General features: G+C 35.7%; 1 protein-coding gene across 3 annotated transcripts in view; it reads right to left on the bottom strand.

The window, feature by feature from the left end:
• Positions 1-5,657: 5,657 nt before the first annotated feature.
• Positions 5,658-25,688, bottom strand: part of Smc5 (structural maintenance of chromosomes 5) — an 88,130-nt gene continuing 68,099 nt past the window's right edge. For 2 of the 3 annotated variants that reach the window (XM_020182223.2, XM_074052018.1), the window contains exons 18-25: positions 16,679-16,804; positions 14,257-14,301; positions 13,744-13,839; positions 13,061-13,165; positions 12,459-12,578; positions 9,285-9,464; positions 9,111-9,206; positions 5,658-8,003 (exon numbers count right to left, since the gene is read on the bottom strand). In XM_020182223.2, coding sequence (XP_020037812.1) covers positions 7,860-8,003; positions 9,111-9,206; positions 9,285-9,464; positions 12,459-12,578; positions 13,061-13,165; positions 13,744-13,839; positions 14,257-14,301; positions 16,679-16,804 — 912 coding nt within the window. In that variant the 3' untranslated portion in view covers positions 5,658-7,859. The remainder of the gene's footprint in view (positions 8,004-9,110; positions 9,207-9,284; positions 9,465-12,458; positions 12,579-13,060; positions 13,166-13,743; positions 13,840-14,256; positions 14,302-16,678; positions 16,805-25,688) is intronic. The other variant, XM_074052017.1, reaches the window with a different exon arrangement.

The raw sequence follows: 25,688 nt of genomic DNA, 5'->3' as shown, positions 1-25,688 counted from the left end.
ACTGCACTCCTGATATCCTCACCAAGGGTCCCTCCCCACCCGTGACCTACCTTCCTCCCACAAAGCCCCACCTCCTAAAGGTTCCAACACCTTCCAATAGAACCCTGAGCCAGGGAGCAAGCCCTCAACACATGGGCTTTTGAGGGATATTCCAGACCCAAACTAAACCAGTGGTGCATGTAGCTCAGGTATGCTTAGCATGTACATGTCCTCAGGCCATGCTCAGATAGCTAATTAAATAGCAGAATCAAATTCTCTGACACTAAAGCCTATGCTCTTTTCGCTTACAAAAAATTTAGGCTGGACATGGTGGTACACACCTGTAATCCCAGCTATGCAAGAGTTGGAGATGGGAAAGTTAGTGAGACACTATCTCAAAAACAAGCAGGGCAAGATGGCTCACACTTGTAATCCCAGCTATGTGGGAGGTGGAGGTAGGAGGACCATGATCTGAGACCAGCTCCAGGCAAAAGTGAGATCCTTTCTGAAAAATAAAGCAAAACACAGGCTGGGGGTGTGGTTCAAGTGGTAGAGCACTTGCCCAGTATGGGGGATGAGGGGGAGGAAGATTTGTAGCTGGGGATGTAGTAGTGGGAGAACAGCCTGGGCAATACAGTGAGACTTTATCTCAAAAAAGCAAAAGAAAATATTTTTAAAAATAGGAAATACAAGGTACATAATTCAAAATATACTAAAAAACATGGTAGAGAATAATCCTTCCTTCCTGTTCTTTATTTACCTAGTTTCTTTTCCTAGAGGCAATCACTGTTACCTTTCTAGACAGAAAACCTAGCTGTTTTCTTTTTAAATATGAATGGGAAAAAGAGAAAACAAAACCCACACAGAGCTCTGCACTTTGCTATTTCTGTTAACTGTGGTGATCTGATCGTATCAGTCCATAAAGAGCACTTTTTAAACAACTATACTCTATTAAATGGTTATCTGCATAATTTATTAACTTCTCACACATATGCCTACCAATACCTGAGAAAGAATGTAAGTTGGAAGCAAGAATTCCTGAGTGGACGTGCTAAGTCAGGAGATACGTACTGCAAATGCATCACTAAGCTGCTCTCCATGAACATGTACACGTCACCAACCATGTGTGTCTTCCATTGTAAGCTTGCCGACTTCTTGTGTTTTGTCATTGCCTGTGATCTCTTCATAGTAGGGTACTGCCTGCCTGAGTACCAATTCCAGCACCTACCAACTTTTTGAATTTGAACAAGTCATTTTGATCTTTCTGAACCTTCTTCCTCTTTGGAAAGGAATATCCACTTTTTAGAGCTCCTATGAAAATTAAAGGAGCTATGTTAGAGAGCAACCATTACACAAATGATAGGCAAAAATAATTATTTTAATATATTTTAAATATAAATAGCTTTTGTGTCTTTCCTTCAATTCTATTTTTAGCACATCAAGAGTTTGGGCTTTCTAATTCATCTCCTCATTGTCAGCCTTTCTCACACACCTGCCCTCCTCCCCCAAGTCTGATGGTCAAATGAATCTTCCTGGAGTTCTAAAACAAAACCAAAAAGAAGGCATTTCTGAAACTTATCCTTCATTAGAAGATGGGTGGAGCCCCACCCTACCTTCCTAAGTGATTTTTTACTGAGCACCTTCAGCCACTCCCTTTAAATGCTCCAGCAATATGCAGCATGCTATTGTGGGATATGTTAAATTACTATTGCAGTCATTTGTCCCAGGTGTTCCAACAAAAAGCTATTGTTACAGCAGCGGCTCACGAGTGCCACTACTATCCATATATTACCACACAGAAGGTTTTGTCAATCAGGAATGTCGGAAGTAGATTTTTATTAAATTGATGGCTTATAGTAGACATGTGAGAGATGGTTTCTCACTGCAATATTAAGGTACTCAAGATATGTATTAACAGATTGACTAAAATGTTCAGGCAATACCATTACTTCATGGACTGGGTTTAAGAATTGCAAGGCCCCTTATTCTTAGGGGTGGCTCCCAAAGCTTATAGGCCTAAGAGTCCTATGATCAGACGTGGGAGTCTAAGTATTTCTGGTTGTTTCATGCCCACTTAAATAATATAATCCTGCTTCTGGAATATCATCACATCTGGGCATGTAAAATGTGATCAATCTACCCTAGATGATAAAAGAACTCTAACTCCACCATGCTTACAAACCAAGATATGTGAACAGTTTTGTACCTGGAAGTAATATTCAATGACTGTCTATATGAATGGCAGAATGTGATCACAGACTTATTTTCATTATCAAGGTTACAAAAGGATAGCTAACTCACCTATTTTAACTAGTCTTTTTCCAACAAGACCTATCAGTTGTTCATGACAACATAAGGTCAGATGGATGTCTATTTTTAACTGTACGAAGACTTTTCAACTTCCTATAACATATCATGACCATCTTTCTGCAGACTGTTTCTTCTTTTTGAAGGCCCACCATGAATACCTAAATTCTGTACCTTTATGAAGGTTTGCTGAACCAACATGGACCTCAACACCTCTCAGTTCCGAGTGTTCAATCTATGTCACTCAACTATACTTTAAAATCTGTCTTGTGTCTGTGGTCTGCAATAGCACTCAATAGATTTGTTTCTTAAGAATGGAACCATAGGTAGGCCCTATTTCTTATTCCTCAAACTATTAAGTATACTACATTGATCAAAATACACACAAATAAGAAATGAACAATAGGATATGCTCAAATCAACTATCAGCATTATGAGAAAGAGCATTCTTTCATGCTATAGTTGAGTGCTTATGATGTGCTAAGCATTTAAGTTCTGAGAAGGTGGCAATCAATACATCAAACTGTCTTCAGAGAACTTATATTCTAGCGGAGAAGAAAAACATAAATAAATAAATACTTTGAACAAAGATAAAACATGGTATGAGGCAGTAGAGGGGCTCAAAGCCTTCTTTAGATGGCAGTAAGAATAGGAAGAAGGTAAGTAGGAACTTTGAAGACTGTGATAACTCTGGATTCTTATGACTAGAAAGGACAATTTACTAAGCCTTTCATGTGAAAATGTTGTCAATGGGCCATATGATAATTATTTCTTGGAGTTGATGGCATAGATTCCCAAATGTCCTGATATTCACCTTTCCTTTTTTGAGAAGAGTAGCTGGACTTTACTTAGGTACATGGTAATGCAATATAAAGATGACACAGTCAAGCCTCTCTCGCAGATAGATCAGGCTATGTGACTAAGTTTGAGACAAGAATGAAAGTAATATGATTATGTTCTTAAAAAGAGTGGTCATGCCCTCTCCTATCCCTTTCTCTATTCTTGATGTTTTACATATAGATATGTTGGTAAGGGCTAAAGCAGCCATCCTGGACTGTGAGAAGGAATCCATGGGTTTCTGGGGAAGGCACAACAACACAACAGAAGTTGAATGAGTTGGCATACCAGCCACAGACTGCTTATGCTGCTACAACTAAACATCTACTTGTGTCAGTTATATTTGGGTCTTCGCTACAGAAGCAGAAGAAATCTGTATCCTAACTAATTTGGGGGCATACTGGAGAAGAAATATCTTACCTGCGAAGTTAAATATGTAAGTAGGAACTGCATATGGTACAGCTTCAACAACTCAAAAAGACAGCTTGATAGCAAGTCAGGAGAGTATTCAAAAAACAAAAAAATTAGACCCAATTTTCTAGTCTCACCCGTCATTTATCAGTAGCAAGAGCTTAAACGAGTTATAACTTTGTTAACTCCCTTTTTCTCTAGCAACAGTACAGGGTTGCTGTATACAATTATATTAAAATCATATAAATTGTAATATAGCATATAAACAAATTAGTGTAGCACTTAGTTTACAAAATAACTCACATGTAGGCTTATTGATGTGAGCCTTAATCACTCAAAGGACTCCTTTTCATGATTTATGACTGTAAAAAGAAGGAATGACCTAAGTCACTTGCAAGATTCCTTCTAAGTCTAATATCTAACATATGAAGGTAAAGACTGTGATGTGACACAGAGATCACCATGACTAAACTAAGATTTTAAATAATATGAAACAACGTAAAACTTATATCACCTCCTGTTCCCAATGGGATTATTTCTTTCAATCCACTCTTTAGAAAATTGTTGTGAATGGCTACACAACTCTCTTGGCATTCCATCTCCTCCTCTTTCGCTCTGAATGTACAGACTGAATGCCAAGAGTGTGTAAGTACTTTCCTGAGAGATGGTCAGACAGGTAAGACAATAATGCGTGTGGAAAGAGAACACCTTTCAGGTATTTCTGACCTGTCTAGAAATAGCTCATCCAGATTACAGCCTCTCTGATGACGGCAGGACCAGAGTCAGAGCTATTTTTAGGCAGCCTTCAGCGTTACCAAGTCCCCTTAGCACAGCTTATAGTGAAGTCAAGTGGCAAGGCCCTGTGCTTTCTCTTTAGGATAAATAAGGCTTTTTTTTTCTTTTCTTTTTCTTAAATCTTCCAGCCACTTGCCAGTAAATTACTTTGGAACAATGAGCAAATATAGTCACATGTAATGACAGGGGCATATTCTGAGAAGTGGGTTGTTAGGTGATTCTGTTTGGTGTAAACATCTTAAGTATACAATGCCACTAGTCAATATAATCTTATGGAACCACCACCATGTAAGGGGCCTGTTGTTGACTAAAACATCATGGCCTGGCAAGGTGGTACACACTTGTAATACTAGCACTGGGGAGGCTGAGGTGGGAGGACTGTGAGTTCTAAGCCACCTGGGCTACAGACCCTGTCTCAAAAAAAAAAAAAAAAAAAAAAGAGAGAAAGAAAAAAGTTATTATGTGGTACATGACTGCAGTTATATTTCATATATTAAAAGATCAGCCACTCCCAACTTCTCCACTGGGAATAAAAGTAAGCCCAAATTATCAACACAGTCAAATCTCCCACATATGCAAATTCATTGTAAAATTTCCAAAATATATGGTAAGACTATAAAACAATGAGATGGATTAGTATAAACATCTTTAGGCTAGCTCATCTAACTTACATTCAGATTTCATGATGGTAACAAGGTATATGAAAATACTTATTCTATAATGCCCAAGGCTCAAAGTCTATAGGTTATATATTTCCTTTGAACAACTGACCTACTGACCAGTAAAATAGAGTAAGAACTTCTGTATTAACTCAGAATTTACAAAGTATGTACCCAGTATATTACATCTTTTAAAATTTAGAATAAGTAAAGAAGTAAACATTTACAAAGCACCTACTACGATGCCAGGCTCCCTATAGGCCATTTATTTTATTTATCTTCTCAATAGCTCTGTCAATCAGGTATATTTCACCAGTGTGGAAATGGTCCAAGGGACTTGCCTGCGAGCAAGTGATAAAGTATACTTCACTGTAGTTACATTTAAAAAAATTACTAAGGATAATAGTTTAATGTAAGAAACAATAAGGTAAAATTGGCTACTGAGCATGTTTTTAGCAAATTTAGTATTGCAACAAAAATATTCATACTTGTCTTATAGCTTGGCTAAATTTTCTCTTTTCAATACTAATAGACTTCCAAACACTATCGTAAATGCTAGGCACCCAAGACATTTTTTCTTTTTTTTTTTTAGTAAATCTGAAAATGACTTTAAAAAAGATTCAAAGTCTAAAAGAAAAAAATCTCATTTTAAGTAACATACCCAACAAATATGAAAATATGTATTTATTACCAACAAAGTAGCATTTTGAACAGTTTTTAACCAACTGTACACATGTACACACATAATATCATGATGAAATTATGTTTTTCACATACTAAAAAAGGTACATACGGCAAACAAACAGGCATTTGTCTAAGACAATCAGAAGACAGCAAGAAATCATTCTTCTTGCTTTGATTATATTTCCATTACTTTTAACAGAGACTCTCTTTAGGTAAATCATTGAAGATTTAGTCCTCAAAATTTAGTCATCACCTTAGGGTTTTAAATGTTATTTTATACATCAAATCAGGCTTTTACTTAAAGTTTCTACAATATGAAAGTAATTAAAAATCAACATTTGCAGAAAATATATGACATTATACTGTGCTAGACTTATTCTTTAATATACTAAAACAATACATAATTTATCTGTCACAGCCTGAAATTCAATAAAAACAAAATATTACCTTGTCTAGTAGAGAGAAATATAAATGCTTATAAACAAGGTATGGAATAACTTGGCACATATAAATTAAAATGTAAATTGACCATTTTATTTTCAAATATGCTTAATCTTTGATCATCTTCATTTTCACACTGATGTTCATTCTGCAAAGTAAGATGGTAGTTACTCAGACAATAAACAAACTACACCAAGCACATATTAATAACGGTATTACAGTGGAAAACAACATAACAAGAGAAATGTTTGGCAACAGCCAGTTCACTAATATGTTACCAAATTTTTCAATGTTAATATGATTTATTCATACTTGTAAAAATGTATTTTAAAATATTTTTATACTTCATGCATTAGATTTAGTTTAAGAGGGGAGGGCGCTTTTAAAATTTTTTATAAAGAAAAACACTTTTTATAGAGAAAATGTCTAAGTGAGAGAACAAAAACTCAGTTCATTATTTTTTGATCTAATAAGAATATAAATTTCAATGGCTATTTAATAATATACAAAACCCAAACTGAATGCAATTCTTTAATTTATTCAGGCTAGCAAGTAAAAAAAAAAAAAAATCTGTCATTACCAACACAGATCTAATTGAATCCACTATTCAAAGACATGTTCTTGGACTGTTTGATTTTCTTACAAGGTTTATTTTTTAAAAGAATAGAATTTGGCACTGTTAATTAGCATAACTCAGAGGAAACAAATGGTTTTCTTTCAAGCTGGAAGAAAACAAACTAGATTTTTAAAGATAATGGGTGCAACACTATAAGGAAGGACCTATAAATTTAAACTCTAAAAACATTATGGTCTCAAACAAATCAATGCTTTCCTTCACATTTTACATAGCACTAAGAAATTTCAAATACAAATTGTAGAAACCAGTATATGAAATCTTAATAAAAATCTTACTAAAAATAATTATAAAAATGCTTTCAGAAATTTAAGATGTAAAATACAATTGACTTTAAATTAAAAAACAAAACAAGAAACTCCCTCCCAAACACACATGTACACGCTCTTTACAACGTTATTCTTTAAAAACCCTTTGTCAACTGATTTTAATCTCTTTCAATCTTTTGGCTGCATTTTGCATCACCTAGTGGGCCACCTTGTGGCTTTTCAAAGTCCTGCTACCATTTCTGAAGCCCAATTTTTTTTCCCCCTTTGAAATACCAATATAATTATAGCATCAAGTTTCATAAAACATTAAAGGCCCATAAAAGTCCATTTCCTGTGAAGATAAGGTAACTTTTTTTAACAGGAAGAAATTAATAAATTACTATACATTAGATTAGACACTCCCACATCAATTTAAAAAAATTAAATATAACACTAGGAGAAAATTAGAATTTAAGTTCTGGAGTCATTTTTAGGCTCTAAAAAGTAAAGTTATTTTGCAATTAAAGCTCAGGGTTACCATGTCAAGTAGACTCCTTTGTGACTGAGACCCCCTGTTCCATCCCACCTTTGATTTGCACTAATCAATACCTTTAAACATGAGAGCCCAATAACTCACAGAGTACTACTGCCTCAAGTTCAACAGGTATTGAAGACTTAACTTTCACTACCAGATAATGTTCCACAGAGTCATTATGGTCTCCATTTCATCACCCTGTATGCATTTAAAAGCAGGTTTCCATAAATAACCAATCTTTTTGTTTTAATAAATCTGCTAACTTTTATTAGTTGAGCCACACATATAAGCAGTTAAAAGGAAAACCCCAAAGTTCTCTCCCTTTAATTTTACTGAGAAGGTTGAGTGAATGTGATACGGCGCCGCCGCCTCTGGAAAGCCTTTAAATTCCATCTGTTTGGTTCCAGCATATGAGGACCATTGTAGACGAACAACACTGTCATCTTTTCAGAATAAGGAAGATTTTGCAGGAGCTGTAAGCATTAACACAGATAAATTATCATAACATTACACACTGAGAAGCACAGTTTTCCAATCTCACATGTGTATAAGTATATTATTTTATTAATAAAATTCTTAGGAAGCTCGAGAGCACCTCGCTATAAACCTGGCCCGCCTGTAATCGCTACCTGAATTAACATACCTTAAGCCTGGCCTACTAACTGTCTTGGAATAATGGACATGCCTGGAAGTCCTCAATATTCACAGGACAACTGGGATAATAAAGCTCCCTAGTAGACTCTAGAGAAGAACACATCCCACACAATTTTCCTAGGATACTTTTACTTTTATCCACACTTTTCACGTACCTTCTATGGTTAAGCACTGTGATAGACTGCTAGTCCCTGCAAGTGCAGGGAGGTTTGGTTTTTAGGCCAAGATGTTTGGTAAGAAATAGAATATTATCAGATTTGGCTATTCCACAGAGTATCTGCTGAAAAAAATAAGATGCTAAAATCCAAATAAAAAACTGAATTTAGGATGGGATCTCTGATGAAAATTTTCATGAAAAATAAAAAATCTGATTACATTAATAAATACATCTTTGAGTACATCCATTTTATTATTTATTCATAGCACTAGAAGTAACAAATTTCTCATTGTAAGGGTTTTAGATTACAGAAAATTCTCTTTAAAGGTAATTGTGTTGTTATCAAAGTTAATCTGCAAGTAAATGTCTGGGCCAGGGTAATGGCAGTGGTGAAGAGAGATGGCCAATATGTGACAGGAAGGTCTTTCTGATAAAATGCAGAGGGTTACCCCTCTAGGGTTTGCATTCCTCAATGATCTTTTAGTGCTAAAAAGAAATTCTCTAAAAGAGGAACAAGTGCCAAAAGCAGGGAAGAAATTTTGGTCCTAGAACACAATGAAATGTTTCCTAAATTTCTTCCTTGGATAATGAAGGTTCTGATTAAGTATGCCCCTTTATGTAAATGTTTATTAATAGTACTATAATCATTTTAGCTTCTTTTTTTGTAAATTTTTCTACTCATATTTATGAACTGGGCTAAAATCTGCAATATAAGTAAGCCACAGAGGACTTACTTTTCTGAGTGTCTGAGCACTTTGAGGTTACTTACCTTTGGTGTAATGAAGAAGTATTGAGATGTATTTTCTTTACAGGCAGTATTTACAACCATTTCAAACACTCTCCGTTCATTGATTGGGTCCATACCCTAAATCATGACAATAATAATAACATTTATGTCTATTATAGGATACAATAAGATCAAATAAAAGGATACTTGCTCTACCTGATTGATTTCATCGACCACTCTGAATGGACATCTATTAAGCTCCTGAAGTGCCATCAAGTATAACATAGTGGAAACACTTCTTTCACCTCCACTTTGATGATGAGGAGTCAATTCGTGCAGTTGAGTACTACTTCGAAATTTGACTCTAATTCGGATTCCATATTTATCATAGTCCTCCTATAAAAAATTTAGAAAGTGAAAAACTGAGTTTTCTCTGCTAATTTAACTTTATTATTTGAAAATAGATCAAATAAAACAATCGTAAGAATAAAGAACAATTAGTTAGTGATACTTGTTTAAAAGTAAAACAATAAAGTAACAATCAAGCAGTTTTTGTCTAAAAACTTTAAGAGCTTCCAAGGATCTATTTAGACAAGGAATTATTAAGATTAAAAGTAATCTTCTTCCTGCTCTATAGTATTCTTTCCAGCTTTAACAGGCTTTCCCAAAGAAGTTTTAGAAATTACTGACTGAGGAGACATGCCATGGAAAGGTACCATCTATTCTAGTTCTAAAGGGCTAGGTGTTTTGTTTTGCTTTGCAATACTGGGGATTGATTTGAGTACTTCATCCTTGCTGCAAACACTCTACCCTATGAGCCTCCACCTCCAAGGACCTGGGTTTACAGGTGTGAGCCACCACACCTGATTCCAAAGTACTAGGTAAAGCTAATTTAAACACAGTGGCGTGCCATGACATTTTCTGCTACAGAAGCTGCTGTGTATGCCTTGCAGAGGGCTACAAGTTCTCCCCATTTCTTCAGCTAGCTAGTAATAATAAAAAAATTTAGGTAGGTATTATTTGCATATTTTGAAAAACTGTATTACGTCATATATACACACACAATACTTAGTAAAACACCGAACACCTAGAGTTGCTTAACAAATATTGTTACAATGACTGCATTCAGTGTTCTGTACATTTTGTCAAAACTGAGCCTATTCTAAGATTTACTTAATGCTTTTATCACTATTATTTGTCATTTCTAGATCATCCAGGTTCAGATTTACCTTAAAAGTGAGATATGCAACATAAGCAATTAAAAAATTTCTAGCACATTAGGTAAAATTAATTTTAAAAATGAACCAGTATATCCAAAATATCATTTTGACATACAATCATAATACAAATACTATTAGTGAAATATTATATTTTTTCATAGTACATTTTTGAAAACTGGTATATATTATAGACTGAAGAACAATTTCCATGTTTCCCTGCTCAATAGAAAGATGTTTCTGGGTAGCAGTGACTTCATCAGCCAGAGGTCTAAGGTTAATAGTAATAACTTTTATAAAAACGTAAACCTCTTTAACTATAAATGTACGTATTCTAATAGGCTATCAAATATCTACCACTTTCAATCTGTTTGCCCCTCCCCCAAACAAACCAAAATAAATAACAACCATATAATAAATTTATAATAATTTCAACTCCCAAGATTTACTTTTTAACTTACTACATTTCTTTCATGATAATTTTATTAATTATAAAACTTCCTGACTATACCAGCTTTGATTACTAGAATTTTGTTTTTTGGCTGTTACCCACTCTTTGTACTTTCTGCCCTATTTTAGATTCTTCCATCTCACTGAAGACTCTGTTAAATGAGGCACTTCTAAAACCATGACTAGGGAGGGCAGAATAGAAAAGGAAGAAAGGCGCTAGCTGAGAAGAATATCCTAAAAGCCTAATGCTAGGTAACAGAACTTCACTGAAAACAATGAGAATCATTTCTCCTGCAATGCAGTTATCCCTCAAAAACACACAAAAAGCTATCCAGAAGAAGAAACAGCACATGAAAAAGTTACAGAACCATGTACTAGGATTTAAAGGACAGGAATGCTATGACAAGTCAAGTTCCATAGGGTGGGCTGATGTGATCATATTTATGCCTCACATGGTCAACCTACTGATGAAGATACTATTGTTACTTAAGAGTCTGATGATATTTCCAGGAATCAAATTTCTCTGAGAGCTTAGGCTCTGGGGTCAAGTTTCTGGAGTTTGAATCTTTGCCACTAAGAAGCTATGTGACCTTCTGTAAACTTATCTTAAGTTTTAGTTAGCTTGTTTATGAAATATGGTGGATAAAAGTACCTGTGCTCATAAGACTGTAAGGATTAAACAAGATAAATGTACAAGTTAGTGGTGTAAAGAAAGCATATTAGAAATTACATATTGAAACTACAATACTTCTTTCATAACAAGGATATATTCTTGTTCTAATAAGCCAAAAGGCTGTGTGAATAACAACTACTTTGGTAGGGCCTAATACCTTAGACTTAGAACTTAAAAAATGTATCGGTTGGCGGAATGGCTTAAGTGGTAGAGCACCTGCCTACCAAGCACAGGGCCCTGAGTTCAACCTCCCAGCCATACCCACCCCAAAATTAAACCCAAAACCAAAAAAGATTTTAAAAATGTAATGTTTCACACTTATGATTCATACTAAGCAGATAAGTCATGGGGCAAAACTCAAGAGGAGAAAACAGTGACACCTTGCTTTATATTTATATATTTAACAGAGTGCAAAACTGCATACATGGTAAAATGCAAAACTGTAAAGCTGCAATCTCCCAGGGACTCATGCATGCTAAGAACATACTGTACCACCAGCCCCCTTTTACAGAGTTTTTTTTTTTTTGTACTGGGGATTGAACCCAGGGCTTCATGTTTGTGCTCCAACACTTGAACTATTTTGTTTATGAATTAGGGTCTTGTTAACTTGGTCCAGGCTGACTTCAAACTTACAATCCTCCTGCCTCCGCCTCCTGAGTGCTGGGATTACGGGACTGCATCATGCCTGTATTGTGAATTCCTAAACTCTTCATCAAAACAGAACCACCAATACATATTTCAGTTATGTTTGCTAATCTGGTTAAGTAGGGCAGTGGTAGATTTGTAAAGCAATGTTCTTATTCATAGAGCTAAATAACGATTACTTGGACTGGATATAAATAGAGCTGGTAAGATATTAGTCATTTATCTCAAACATTACCCCTCATATTCCCACACACACAAAAAGACCTTAATGGAATCCCATAGATGGTCTTTTCCTTTCTTTGGGTAATTTTTTAGTGAGCAAAAATTTCAGATACAAGTCTAACTTACACGTACTTTCTACACTTCATTAAAATTACAAGAAATAAATTCCAAATGTGATTTTACCTCATTTTCTGTGTGGAGATCAACTTCACCAGCACACTGCATGGAACTAAAAAAATTGCTGAATTTTTCATTAATTTTTTCTACTAGCTCCTTTAAGGGATTAAGCCACCTTTCTTTTACCTACAAATAAAGACAATTTTAAAAACACAGTTTAGAAGAAGTATTATTACATTCAGATACAAAACTTTATACAGAACAGATTTTACATTAGTATCAAACTGGTCATAAGGACACACTTTTTCCTTTTTTTTTTTTTTAATTTTCTTTATTCCTCTGTGCATACAATGATCGGGTCATTACTTCCCACTTCCCCCCGCCCCCTCCCTTTGCCTCCACCCCTTCCCTCTCACGCCCACCCCCTCGCTTCCAAGCAGATACTGTTTTGCCCTTATCTCAATTTTGTTGAAGAGAGTATAAACATTAATAAGGAGGACCAGGGGATTTTGCTAGTTGAGGTAAGGATAGCTATATAGGGAGATTCCTAGTTTTGCAGGACACACTTTTTCTTTGGAGCACATTATTCCATTTTGTAGTACTCTGCATGCTGTACTGTTAATGGGAAGCATATGACAAAAAAGAAAGGATAACAAATTTAAAATTACCTGTGAAATGCTTTCCCTGTATTTATCCAGTTCAACTCTCTTTCCCTTTAGTTCTTCAGTTAACTGCTCTATTTCTTCTTCTCTTTTTGTATATTCTTCAACCACCTGGCAGGAAAAAAATGTTTCTGTAAGATAAGCCTATCAAAGGATAAACATAAAAATTTGCATCAATGAAAACATTAACTAAAATGCCAATTGTGTTGCACTGTTTGTACGAAATTAAGTCATGTTCTTATTACATTCTGAAAATGACATTTTTTAATCCTTGAAAAAATAGACACAGCTATATTTTAAGTTAACCCAACTATTCTTTTTATATTAAAAAAAAAAGGGCACAGAACACTGTGTTCTTTAGGAAGAATCTATTTAAAATTCTAATAGATTCAGAATCTGGCATTTAAAGCACATTGTTCCTGCTGTCTAGCTTATTATTACCAAGAGCTCTAGTACAGAGTGGGAGGCAAGTACTGGAAGGAAGTAAGTGTGAGAGAGAGAGAGAGAGAGAGAGAGAGAGAGAGAGAGAGAGAGAGAGTGTGTGTGTGTGTGTGTGTGTGTGTGTGTGTGTGTACTGGAAGGAAGTGTGTGTGTGTGTGTGTGTGTGTGTGTGTGTGTGTGTACTGTGTATATACGGGGAGGACAGCAGTAGTGGCAGCTGCAGAATGGGAATAGGAAAAGATACATACTGTAGGATTCAGTCCTGTGAAGCAGGAGGCTCTTGATCTTTCCTCAGTTAATAAAGCATCAATTTCATCCAATGTATTTGGAAGATCTTGGAAAGCCTGAAGAAAAAACAATTGTCTCAACCATTAGTGAATATAGTGAAAACAGTTCCATTCAATTAATTAAAAGAAAAATAATCTTGAGTAAGTATCTACTATTTGATCAACAGCATGCCAGCACACAACACAAAGTAATCATAAACAGGGTCTTTTGCCTTCAAAAAGCTTACACTTTAAAAGAAAACAAAATGTATATATTGGATAATACCTTAAGGCAATGTATTGATGTTGAGTATTAAAATAAGCAGTACATATATAGGCTATGGAATTTAGAGAAAGGAAGTGTTGTTTCATGCTACAGGAGAATTAAGAGAATTCAAAGGCCTAGAATTCATCTCTGGCCGTAAAGCAAATGACTAAAGAAAAGCAAAGCAGAGAGAGGATAGAAGTTTGGAAAAAAGAATGAGCACTGCATACCATGGGGAGTGAGGAGTTGTGTCCATTTGGAATGGTGGGTACTTGCTGAATTGGTAGAATGGGTCCAGAATATGTGGGGCATTGAAAGAGAGCAAGAAGTTAGAACTTTATACTATACTTATGAAGAACTACAAAAGCATCCTAAGAATCCAATTACTTTGACAGCAGAACTTCATCATAGGGCTATCTTCCGAATCTATGCCGTAGAGATAAATTAGAACAGATACTTTCCTATGAGGGAAGATAAGCAGTACATTGTTTGGCCTAGCACAATCTGCAAAGTCCAAATACTAAAAGGTACAAAATCAATCTTGTACCCCTAAAAAATATTCTGATGTGTAATAATAATCTAATATCTTAAACTTATACCTTGAATGAATTTCAATTTTTATAGACCTTCGGATATTCGTTGTTTGCTGAGGTCTGAACTTTTATAAGCCCAAACGTGGTATCTTCATGTGACTCTTAACAGACTTCTATTTAACATAGTGAAACAGAATCTTCATTTCACCTGCTTCCCCCATACCACTTTCAGCAAACCTTTCTCTTTCAATCTTCTCCATCTCTGTAAATAGCATCACTATTTGTTCATGTGAAAAACAGAGGGGTTCTTTCTTACTCTTCATCTCAAATCCATCAGTAAGTCCTACTGACTCTGTCATTAAAAGATACCTCAAATCTATCAACCCCTCTTTCTCCAATGCTACTGCTCTAAGCCATGCCATGATAATTTGTTGCCAGGTCCAAAGCAATAACCTATTAAATAGTCTTCCTGCTTCCACTCTTGTATCTATAATCTCCATTGACAAGTCAGAGTACTCTTTAATAAACTGAACTTGAGAATACGACTCTTGTGTTTAAGATCCTGAAGTGGATTTCATCTCAAAAAGAATATAACCCACGGATTGGGATGTAGTTCAATAGAAGAGTGCCTGCTTATCATGTGCAAGGCCTGGGCTTGATCCCCAATACTGAAAAAAAAAAAAAAAAAGGGAGATAACCCATCCTTGTCACTCTATCCCTTTACCTTGTTTCATTTTCCTTCTTAGCATCTCCTACTAGAACGGAGAAGTTTCAGTAAAGAAGGAAGTGTATATCTGTGTTATTCAATACCTGTTACATAGCAGCTAATCAATATATGTTATTTATAATTTTTTTTTTGGTGGTACTGGTGTTTCAACAAGTACTCTACTACTTGAGGTACATCTCAAGCCCTAGTTTAATGAATGCATTAGTTATCTTTTTCAAAAACAGTGTAAATCATCAATGATCAGGTTATTTCCTGATACTGCACTAATATTTATTTTATGAAAACAAACTCTTTTTTCTTTTTTTTTTTCAGTACTGGGGCTTGAACTCAGGGCCTATACCTGGAGCCACTCCACCAGCCCTTTTTGTGTTAGGTGTTTTCGAGATAGGGTCTCACAAACTATTTGCCTGGGTTGGTTTCAAACCTTGATCCTCCTGATCTCTGCCTCCCAAGTACCTAGGTGTGAGCCACCAGTGCCCAGCTTATTATTATCATTTGAAACAAATTTCTCAATTAGTTTCACAAACTTCTATTGGATTCCTACTATGTACTCAGTCAAACCCATTCTCTGAGGTTTCTGTGTCTGGTGTCCTAAAATAAATCCTCTGAGGATCTGACAATTATTATCCAAATGAATCTTTTTTTTTTTTTTCCCCAGTTCTGTTTAGTGGACATTTCATCATTTATTGAAATAGAAAAATTTCAAATACTAGCTATTTTAAAACTCATTTTCTAATTTTATTTTGAAAGTATCACCCGAACTTGTCAGATAAAGCTTAGGATCACAGAGGTACATATGTTAGAATGTACACTAAAGGACAGCATTTCCTAGTTCTACTTAGTGATGCATCATCAGCCTATGAAATAAAATGGAAATACGAAAAGGTTCTTTTTTTCCTTTCCTTACTGACAGACATTAGCCGTGAGGATTTAGCTCCCAATGAGCCCTAATTAAACACACCAATTTCTGTAAAAACTTTTTCATTTTGCCTTTGTTTTTCTAAAAATCTTGTCATTTACTGTTTCTTACATACCAACTACTGGTTTCCATGAAAAACTATACTCTGTACTTCTAACTGTACCTTTTAAAGGTGGTCTAGGGGAAAAGTCCACTTTTATTGAAAGGATAAATGTTGTAATACTAATAATTTTCTAAGGTAATTCCTATGTTTTAACAATTTTAGTACTAAGCAATAAGACTGACTGGTGGCTAAATGTGAGTAGAGAAAATCTGTTAAGCAAAATTACTTTATATATATTCAGTTTAAGCTTGGGGAAAACATTTTTTTCATGACATACCATGTTTTTCATGGTCTGTTACAATGCCTAGGATATGTTAAGCTTAAAACAATGTGTTATAGCAACGTAGCATTATATACTTTTTATACTTACTGTCTGATATTCTTGAGGCACAATCTGTTCTGCACTCAGGTTACATACTTGCCTAGCTCTCTTCATAAGTTCCTTGCATTTCTGCAATAATCTCATTCTGTTTTCATCCAACTCAACGAACTGTTGCTATTACAAGAAAAATATTTTGAAAAATTGAATGTTATTGTTAAATTAGAGGCCTGTTTTATTAAATTACCACTGAATTTATTAAATTATCACTGAATTTTTATTCTGATGATAATCATATCCCTTGAACCATTATCTCAAGACTGCTTTTGTTATAAAAGTTAAGTTTCAAGTTAAACTTTAATAACCAGCATTTCTCTAATCTGCAAGAACTCTAAAATTCAAATTTAACTGTCTTTTTCTGAAAGCTTAACTTGGCTATATGCAATTATGCTGTAATGAAATTTAAAATACACAGTATTAGGCTTCATGTCAGAAAACTCCACATTCAAATGCAAACCTTTAAATTGTGTTTGATAGTTTTCCAAGTGCCTTTTGGAGTTATTTACTCATGGGCCTATTCATTTCTTCATTAAATAATTACTGAGAAATAGAAAGGTTAATACGGAGAAAGATACACAGAATCACTATCCTAACAGACACAGATGCTATTTATTCAGTGTTTATGTGTTAGACTCATGGCTAGGTACTTTACATGTACCTTTTATTTCGTACAACATTATGCAGTAATATTATTTCCATTACAGACATTAAAAAGAAAAAAAGCTGGGCACCAGTGGCTCACACTTGTAATCCTAGCTACTCAGGAGGCAGAGATCAGGAGGATCCCAGTTCGAAGCCAGCCCAGGAAATAAATTGAAAAATCATTCACAAAAAAAGGGCTGGTGGAGTGGCTCAAGGTTTAGGTCCTGAAATCAAACCCTAGTACTGCCCCATCACTCCAAAAAAAGAAAAAAAAGTCTGAGGAATTAAACAACTTGCTCAAGCTCACACATTTGCAGACCATCATAATTCATACCCATGCCTGCTCGTTAGAGCAAAATGCTGCTCAGCAGGAACAGCCTGAATACAGTATGTAAGTGGGGAAGGGGATACACGAAGGGCAGAGGAGTCACAGAAGCTGTGAGAACGCAACAGTTTTAAAGAGGAAGACATTATACTAGAGAAGCAGTAGCACAAGGCATTCTAAGGACAAGTGATTATGGAGGTAAAGGCTCAGACGCCTCAAAGATGTGCTTATTTAACAAATAATCTAATATGGCTGAAGGAGAGGAATTTGTAAGAAAGTAACTGGCAAAGTAGACAAGGGCCAGACTTCAAATTTACATGTGATGAGGAGGGCATCTAATCTACCGAATGCCTTCTGTAGGTCAAGAACTATCACAACCACTACTCCATGTGTTAACTAACTTAATCCCCATTACAATCTTGAGAAATGTGTTACCCCTTTTTTCATATGTGGTTAAGAGACATTAAGAAACTTGCCCAAGGTTATGGAACTGGCAGAGCAGGTTTCTAGAAAAGAAAACAGATTAACTTTGCTCTTTCCATTAAATTTCAAACCAGTCTGCACAAAAGCACATTGGGATTGGAGTTTGATGCCCTAGTCACATCCTAGATCTATTTCACTAGTATCCCTGAGGATGAGGCTTGTATATCTGCTATTAACAAGTTCTTCAGGTGATTTTTACTCATGCTAGTTTGATAGCAAATAAACCAATAGTTATGACAAGTAAAAAAGTCATGTAATAGTCTGAACTGAAAATATAAGCAGGCCTTTATACTAATCACTTAGTGCCATGGTACCCTTGAATGAATTCCTCAGGCCCTGTAGCCAGAGAGAAATCAAAGAAAATGTAGAAGATTCCCAGTCACCCCAGTTTGCTCTCTCAAGGCATTGTACTCAGGTAAATGTAAAATAAGGAACAGTTGGAAAGAAACTAAACACTCCTAATCGTTTCTATTCCTGCTTCTTGTTCCTCTCAAAAATGCTAAAGTGAAGTATTAGGACATTATAAGACAGATATATCACTGAGTTGGATCATCTGGAGTTCTGGACTTAGAACAAAACCTCATTTAGTAGTTTCATTCAGTTTGATGAAGTCTAATAAAATCTTCATCTGAGAAAACATTCTTCCTATACATATGCATTTGTGACATAGCTCTTCACATGGCACCTGTTCTTTTTAAACCCCAATTCTTGCTGAGCTTTTCTTTTTTGGGCAGTGAGAGTACAGAAAAAGGGGAATACAATGCTATAAAGTCAAGCTAGTGAAAAGGGTCTACTTTACATTCCTGCTTAGAGGCTAGCCTTTAGAGAACAGAATATACTGCATTTGTTGGCCAGAAAGCTCACTACTATAAGCCTAGCTACTTTAGCGGTAGAGATCAGGAGGATAGCATTTTAAGGCCAGCCTGAGCAAAACATTCAGGAGATCCCACCATAAGCAATAAAAGCTAGGTGTAATACCTGTCATCACAGCTATACAAGAGGCATATAAGGAAAATTACAGTCCTGGCCAGCCCAGGCATAAACACCAGACCCTATTCTAAAAAAACCTAAAGCCAAAACAACTGGGGGGGATGGCTCAAGTGGTAGAGTGCCTACCTAGCAAGCATAAGGCCTTGAGTTCAAACCCTAGTATTGCACTGCTCCAAAGTAGAAAACACTACATTTTAACACATGAGAAAATGACTAAATTTATTAAAATATCCCCTTCTAACATCTCAAAAAGGATTATTTTCTAGGTATAAATCTTGGAAGAAATGAATGTTATGTTTTCTCTGAAATTCTTTCTTAAGGAAGTTCAGTTGTCATGAAAGTGGCACAGAAATACCTTGACTAGGAAAAGCCTTTCTAAGAAGGCCCTCTTGTGGAAGAAGAAAGAAACTCATACAATTTCTCAGACCAGTTAAATATTTATTAACAGTTCTGTTTAACAATTCATTAAAAAAATAAAAACCATTTTTTGGGTGGTAAAATGGTTCAAGTGGTAGAGCACCTGATTAGCAAGCATGAGGCCCTGAGTTCAAGCCCAAGTACTGCCCCCCGCAAAAAAAATTAAAGTAAAATAAAAAATTTAGCTGGATGCCAGTGGCTCACACCTATAATCTTAGCTAGTCAGGAGGCAGAGAGCAGAACGATCACAGTTTGAGGCCAGCCTGGGCAAACAGTTTGGGAGACCCTATCTTGAAAAAGCCCACCACAAAAAAGAGCTGGTGGAGTGGCTCAAGGTGTAGGCCCTGAGTTCAAGCCCCAGCACCGCAAAAAATTAAATAAATAAATCCATTTTTTGTATGCACAGAATTAAGTTCTAGGTAGCAGTGAAGTTAAAAAAAAAAGCTGTAAAATAATAAATTTCTTCAATTTTCCCTTAATACAATTTTATATAAGCATCAAATTTTATTCCAACTTGAGTGATTTTCTTGATTCCTCCTTCCTTCCTATTTTGAAACAGGGTCTTGCTATGCAATCCAGGCTGGTCTCGAGAATTTGTAATTCTCCTGCCCCAGCCACCCATTTCTAAATACTGGGATTACAGGCACGAGCTACCATGCTGGTTGTAATTTAACTGATTCCTAATTCAAATGTTAACTATAAATCCTAGTTACCACACAGAATACATACTTAAAATACGAAAATTAGTTTTTAAAAGTGTCAATTTGAAATTTTAATGCTAAATTTGAAATTTAGAAAATGGTGGCCTTTAATTGACTTTTAAATACACAAGATTAAAGTTTCAATAATATAACTGTTACCAAAGAAATAATGGGACTACAGCTTGAGCAACTCTAATCTGAAAGTCTGAAATCAACATGCTCTAAAATCTTTTAACTTTTTGGGTGGTGACGTGACACCACAAGTAGAAAATCCTGTACTTCATCTCATGATAAGTTGCAGTCAAATACAAGTGCATTTGTACTATATAAAGTCACTTGCAGTATGGGGTGGGTATGAAACAGAAATGAAGTTCCATCCCCGAGAGATCTCATTATGTACAAGCAAATACACCCCCAAATCTGAAATCCACTTCTCATAAAGAAATACTCCAAATATAGTATTTACTTGTTAAATGATTTCTATAGGAGACACATAAGTCATACACATCTCATTTAAGTAAGAGAATCTCTGACTTTTTTTTTTTTTTTAGTAGAGAAGTGGATGCAGGAGAGAAAGGTAAGATGAAAAGCACAGAATTCCTAAGTTTAGCACTAAGATGAACAAATAATTTTTGTTTCTTATAATTAATATTAATATCGATGTAAATCTAAATTTTTAAAGCAAACACCAGAATCATGCCAGGCAGCACAGTAAAATTTTTTAATGTGTACTGCAGAATTATCTTTAATGCCACAAAACCAGATACTAGGGCAAAAATCCACATTATATGCACACAAAGGTTGCACCATATGGATGTCAGATCCAGTCAGCTGTCTTTGGTGTAAAAGCATTTCTCAATATTATTGGGCTTAAAAAATAAGGATCAGGGTTGAAGGCAGGGCTCAAGTGGTAGAGCACCAGCCTAATAAGTGCAAAGCCCTCAGTTCAAACCCCAGTACTGCCAAAAAAGAAACTAATTACATTTACATCTTGAAAAATGATCTTGGTGACTCCATACTAAACATCTTGAGGTATTATTATTAAACTGAATGTCACAGCATCCCCAAAAGTTAGGCAGGAACCCTACTATCTCTGCAGATGATTAAAGTGGAGTGGTGAGGAAACCTAACCATGGCCTAAAACAAAGTAACTGGAATATCTGTATGTCCACCTCTGAATTTGTACTCATAATCAGCTTAGTAATTTGTCCTAAAAACATCTGAGAAAGTGGTGACATTACTAAACAGAGGCTCATAACTACATGCCTTTCCTTGGGAGATGCTCTACTAATATGGAACCCTGTTATTCTACTTGCTTTCCAAAGTCTGACAAACCATCAAACCCCATAGTGGTTAGCTATTCCTGTGTCCGCTCATGAATACAACCCCTACTGAAATTCTTTGTCAATCAATCTTATGTAAATTTATTTTCCTGATCAGACTAAAGAACAAAATAGTAGTAATGGCTCCTCAGTGCAATCTGCCATGTGTTAAAAAGGACAAGTAGCAAAAAAAGAAATTATTTCTCCTTGTTTCAAGTGAAGATAGACAGCAAAACAGATAAAGCACTTAAGAGCATATATATAGATGAGAACAAACACGAGAAGAAAAACAGGAGAGCAAGTAAAAGAGACTGAACTTCCACATATGTAGTTGTAGTTCTGTATGTTCTTCTTTTGTTCATCTTTCCTGACTATTTAAATTGTGGCTAATGAATATGTATGGTCAGTCAGCAGCAAACATTTATCAAGGATGCAACATAAGAAATGTAAAGACCTTACAAAAGGCTAGATGAGAACAATTCTAAATAAAAAGCATTTAAGAATTTTCCAGGCTGAGGGTGTAACTCAGTGGTAAAGTGTTTGCCTAGCAGAGGCACTGGGCTCAATCCCCAATACTGCAAAAGGCAAGCAAACAACAAAAACCCAAAACCCACAACAAATAAAAGTAGAACTTTTAAATCATCATACGAGGTATAAAATAATGCTGAGGAAATACAAAATGAAGTCAGTAAGATTAATATGGAAAAAGTTGTTAAGGTATACGTGTGTTTCAAGGAAGAATGTTCTGATCCTAAAAGTAACAATGGGCTCAGAGTGACGAAGGTGAAAAAAGCAATACAGGAAAATACAGGGAATAATAAGCAATAGTAAAAGACTACACAGAAAGAGCCAACCAAGATAAAAAAGACTAGAAGACAGGAGTAGTCACTACAAGACTACTGCAAAGCTTGGATCCTGTATAATAAATATTAGAAAGCTGGAGATTTCTAAGTGGGCTATGAAAAATGAGAATAGCTTTTCTGGCAGGTTACAGGACATTCAGTTGGTAAAAAGTGAGGCTATCACTATTAAGACCTGAATAGCAGCCATGGAAGTAGAAGGTGATGAATTATGAATGTGGTAATGGCTGAACTGTTGAAAGAGAATGAAAAGAAAGGAACAAAGACAAAAAGAGAATCAACATGTGCTATGTGAGCTGGGGGTGTGGCTCTAGTGGTAGAGCACTTGCCTAGCAACCTCAAGGCCCTGAGTTTAAACTCCAGTACCACCAAAACAAACAAAATGTGCTAAGTAATGTTTCTCCAATTAACTTTGAAATTAAGCAAATAGGAACTGAGAAATTATGCATTAAAAGTAATCACAGGTGTGGGGTTTGAATTCAGGGCTTCATACTTCCCAGGCAGGCGCTCTACCACTCCGAATCACTCCACCAGTCCTATTTGTACTTTCTTGATAATAACAAATCATTCAACTATAGGAACTGTAACTTTAAATTGATTGTGATATATACTCTAGCTTGGAGATACATGAAGATGGTAAGTAGCTGAGAACTGAGTAGGTTACCTAAAAGGAAAAATCAGGTTCTTTTTTTTTTTTTGTGGGACTGGGGTTTGAACTCAGGCTTTCATGCCTGGGTGCTCTAACTGCTTGAGCCACACCTCTAGTCCGTTATGCTCTGGTTACTTTGGTGAACTATTTGCCTGGGCTGGCCTTGAACCTTGGTCCTCCTGATGTCAGTCTCCCAAGTTTCTCTGAACAATTTGGCTGTCTTTGTGGAAAAAAATACGAATTAGGACCTTTCCCACAGTGCCCATGACATAAGCACTGGTGAGAGTCCCCTGTGGTCCAGTTCAACATCCAACGCCCCCTGCCTACCCTACCCCCTCAGGTCCTATCTTTGGTTTCTTTTTGCTGAATCCATCTTATATACTTAGAATTAACACTGTCATTATTGCTGTCTTCCTTTCCTTTTTGGGGGGTAAGAGTGGGGAGAGCTTTGTCTTCCATGTCTCTGGCTTTTGCTCAAAGTGAACTAGCCAATCTTAGCATTGAACCTAACCTTCAGTTGTTTGGCTAGGTTGCTGCAGGTACAGGCTCTTATTTATCTGCTAGCAAACAAAACTGTCTTCCCCACACCCCCTCCTTTTTCTAGCCATAAAGTGTTTTAGCAAGTTAGAGGGTCTTAACAAACTAGTTTCAGAATAATGAAGCTACTACTCTATTCTGATTAATTTTTATTCATCTGTATAGTCCTCTGTCTATATTTTCTTAAACTGATCCTCTAAGGATGCTTTCTGCAAAAAGACAAAAAACACTACCCCCCCATCCCCCAAAACAAAAAAAAACCCCAAAGAACAAAAACAGAAAAAAATCTCACTATAGCTCACTTTTATGAAACAGACACATTTTAAGTGTCAAGTGAATCATGTATATATCACTGCCAGAGAGTGGCAGACTTTTGAGCACTGGTTCTGGAAGAGTACAAGGGACTGTGAATACATGAGAAGATTTAAAAAATTCTCCAACAAATATGGTAAAGTGTTAACATCTGATAAATGGGTGGTAGGTGCACTGATGTTATGCTACTCTTCATGCTCTTGGATGTATTTAAAATTTCATACCTAAAAATACTGGGAAAAAAGACTTCAGTGACACAAATGATGAAAGTTTTTCTTAAAATGTTTCAGTTTTTTGTTAACTTTTGTGGTGTAACTGATGAATTATAAACTGACATATTTAGTGTACAACTTGATGAATTCTGACAAATATATATACACCTTTGAGATCATCACCACTATCCAGATAATAAACACATTCACTGCCCTTCAAAAGCTTTGTGCCCCTTTGTAATCCATCTCACTGTATTCCTCCCCACCGCCCCCGGCCACCCCAGCCAGGAAACCACTTACGTGCCTCCTGTCACAAGGCATTTTGTAGAATTTTACACAAATCAAATTATATATTTGATAATCTTTTTTGGCTTGGTTTCTTTCACTCAGTATAACAACTTTATTTCTTTTTGTGGGAAAGTAATCTTCCATGGTGTGTATATACCACAATTTGTTTTAACCATTCAACTGTTGCTAGACATCTGTTTTTAGTTTTTAGGTCCTACAAAGAAAGCTGTTATGTATTCATGCTCCAGTCTCTCACAGGCACACACTTTTAGGTAAAAACTAGGAGAACAAAGGCTAGATAGTATGGCAGGTTTATGTTTTGCACTTAAAAAACTCCCAAATGGCTTTCCAAAGTGGTTACACTTTAAATTTCCACCAGTTGCTCCCAATCCTCACCAGTACTTTTAAAATTTTAGCCGTTCTAGTGGGACTGTATCAGTAGCTCATCTGGCTTTCATTAACATTTCCCTATAGAATGATAAGGTTGGACATGTTTTTGCTATTTGCTAGCTGTATACTTTCTTTAATATGTTGAATGTTTTGTTTTGTTTTGGGCAATACTGGGGCTTGAACTCAGGGCCTTTTCCTTGAGGCATTCCACCAGCCTTTTTTATGATGGGTTTTTTTTGAGATAGGGTCTTGTAAACTATTTGCCCAGGCTAGCTTTGAACCAGATCCTCCTAATCTCTTCCTCCTGAGTAGCTAAGATTACAGGCGTGGTGAGCTTTCAGTGCTTAGCCTCCTATGTTGAAATCTTTGGTCATTTTTTGAATAGGATGATGGTGTTTGCATTGTAAGTTTTGTTTGTTTTTGACACAGGGTTTCATTATACAGCCTAGATGGCTCTCAAAAACTTGAGATTCTCCTGCTTCAGCCTCCTCAGTGTTGGTGTTAGAGATGTGCACCACCACACCTGGCTGTATTGATAGTTTTAAAGAGTTCATTCTATAGTTAACACCAGGGGTCAGTAAATATTTTCTATAAAAGGTCAGCAAATATTTTAGGCTTTGAGGGCTACATGTACTCTGCCACATACTCTTCTTAAAAAAAAAACAAACAAAAAAACCTCCCTGAAAGATGTAAAACTATTATTACCTTGCAGAATCTTTACAAAAATAAGAGCTTCTGCTGTATTTGGCTAATAGGCATAGCCCCTTGGGCTAGATACATCTTTTGTCAAATATTATGTTTTGCAAATATATTCTCCCAAGTTATAGCTGACCTTTTTTCTAAGTGAAAAATTTTCATTTAGTGAAGAACAAA

Source organism: Castor canadensis, chromosome 13, assembly GCF_047511655.1.
Source record: "Castor canadensis chromosome 13, mCasCan1.hap1v2, whole genome shotgun sequence".
Classification (NCBI taxonomy): domain Eukaryota; kingdom Metazoa; phylum Chordata; class Mammalia; order Rodentia; family Castoridae; genus Castor; species Castor canadensis.
Note: the sequence above shows the minus strand (reverse complement) of the source record. Positions and strands in the feature narration are given on the sequence as shown.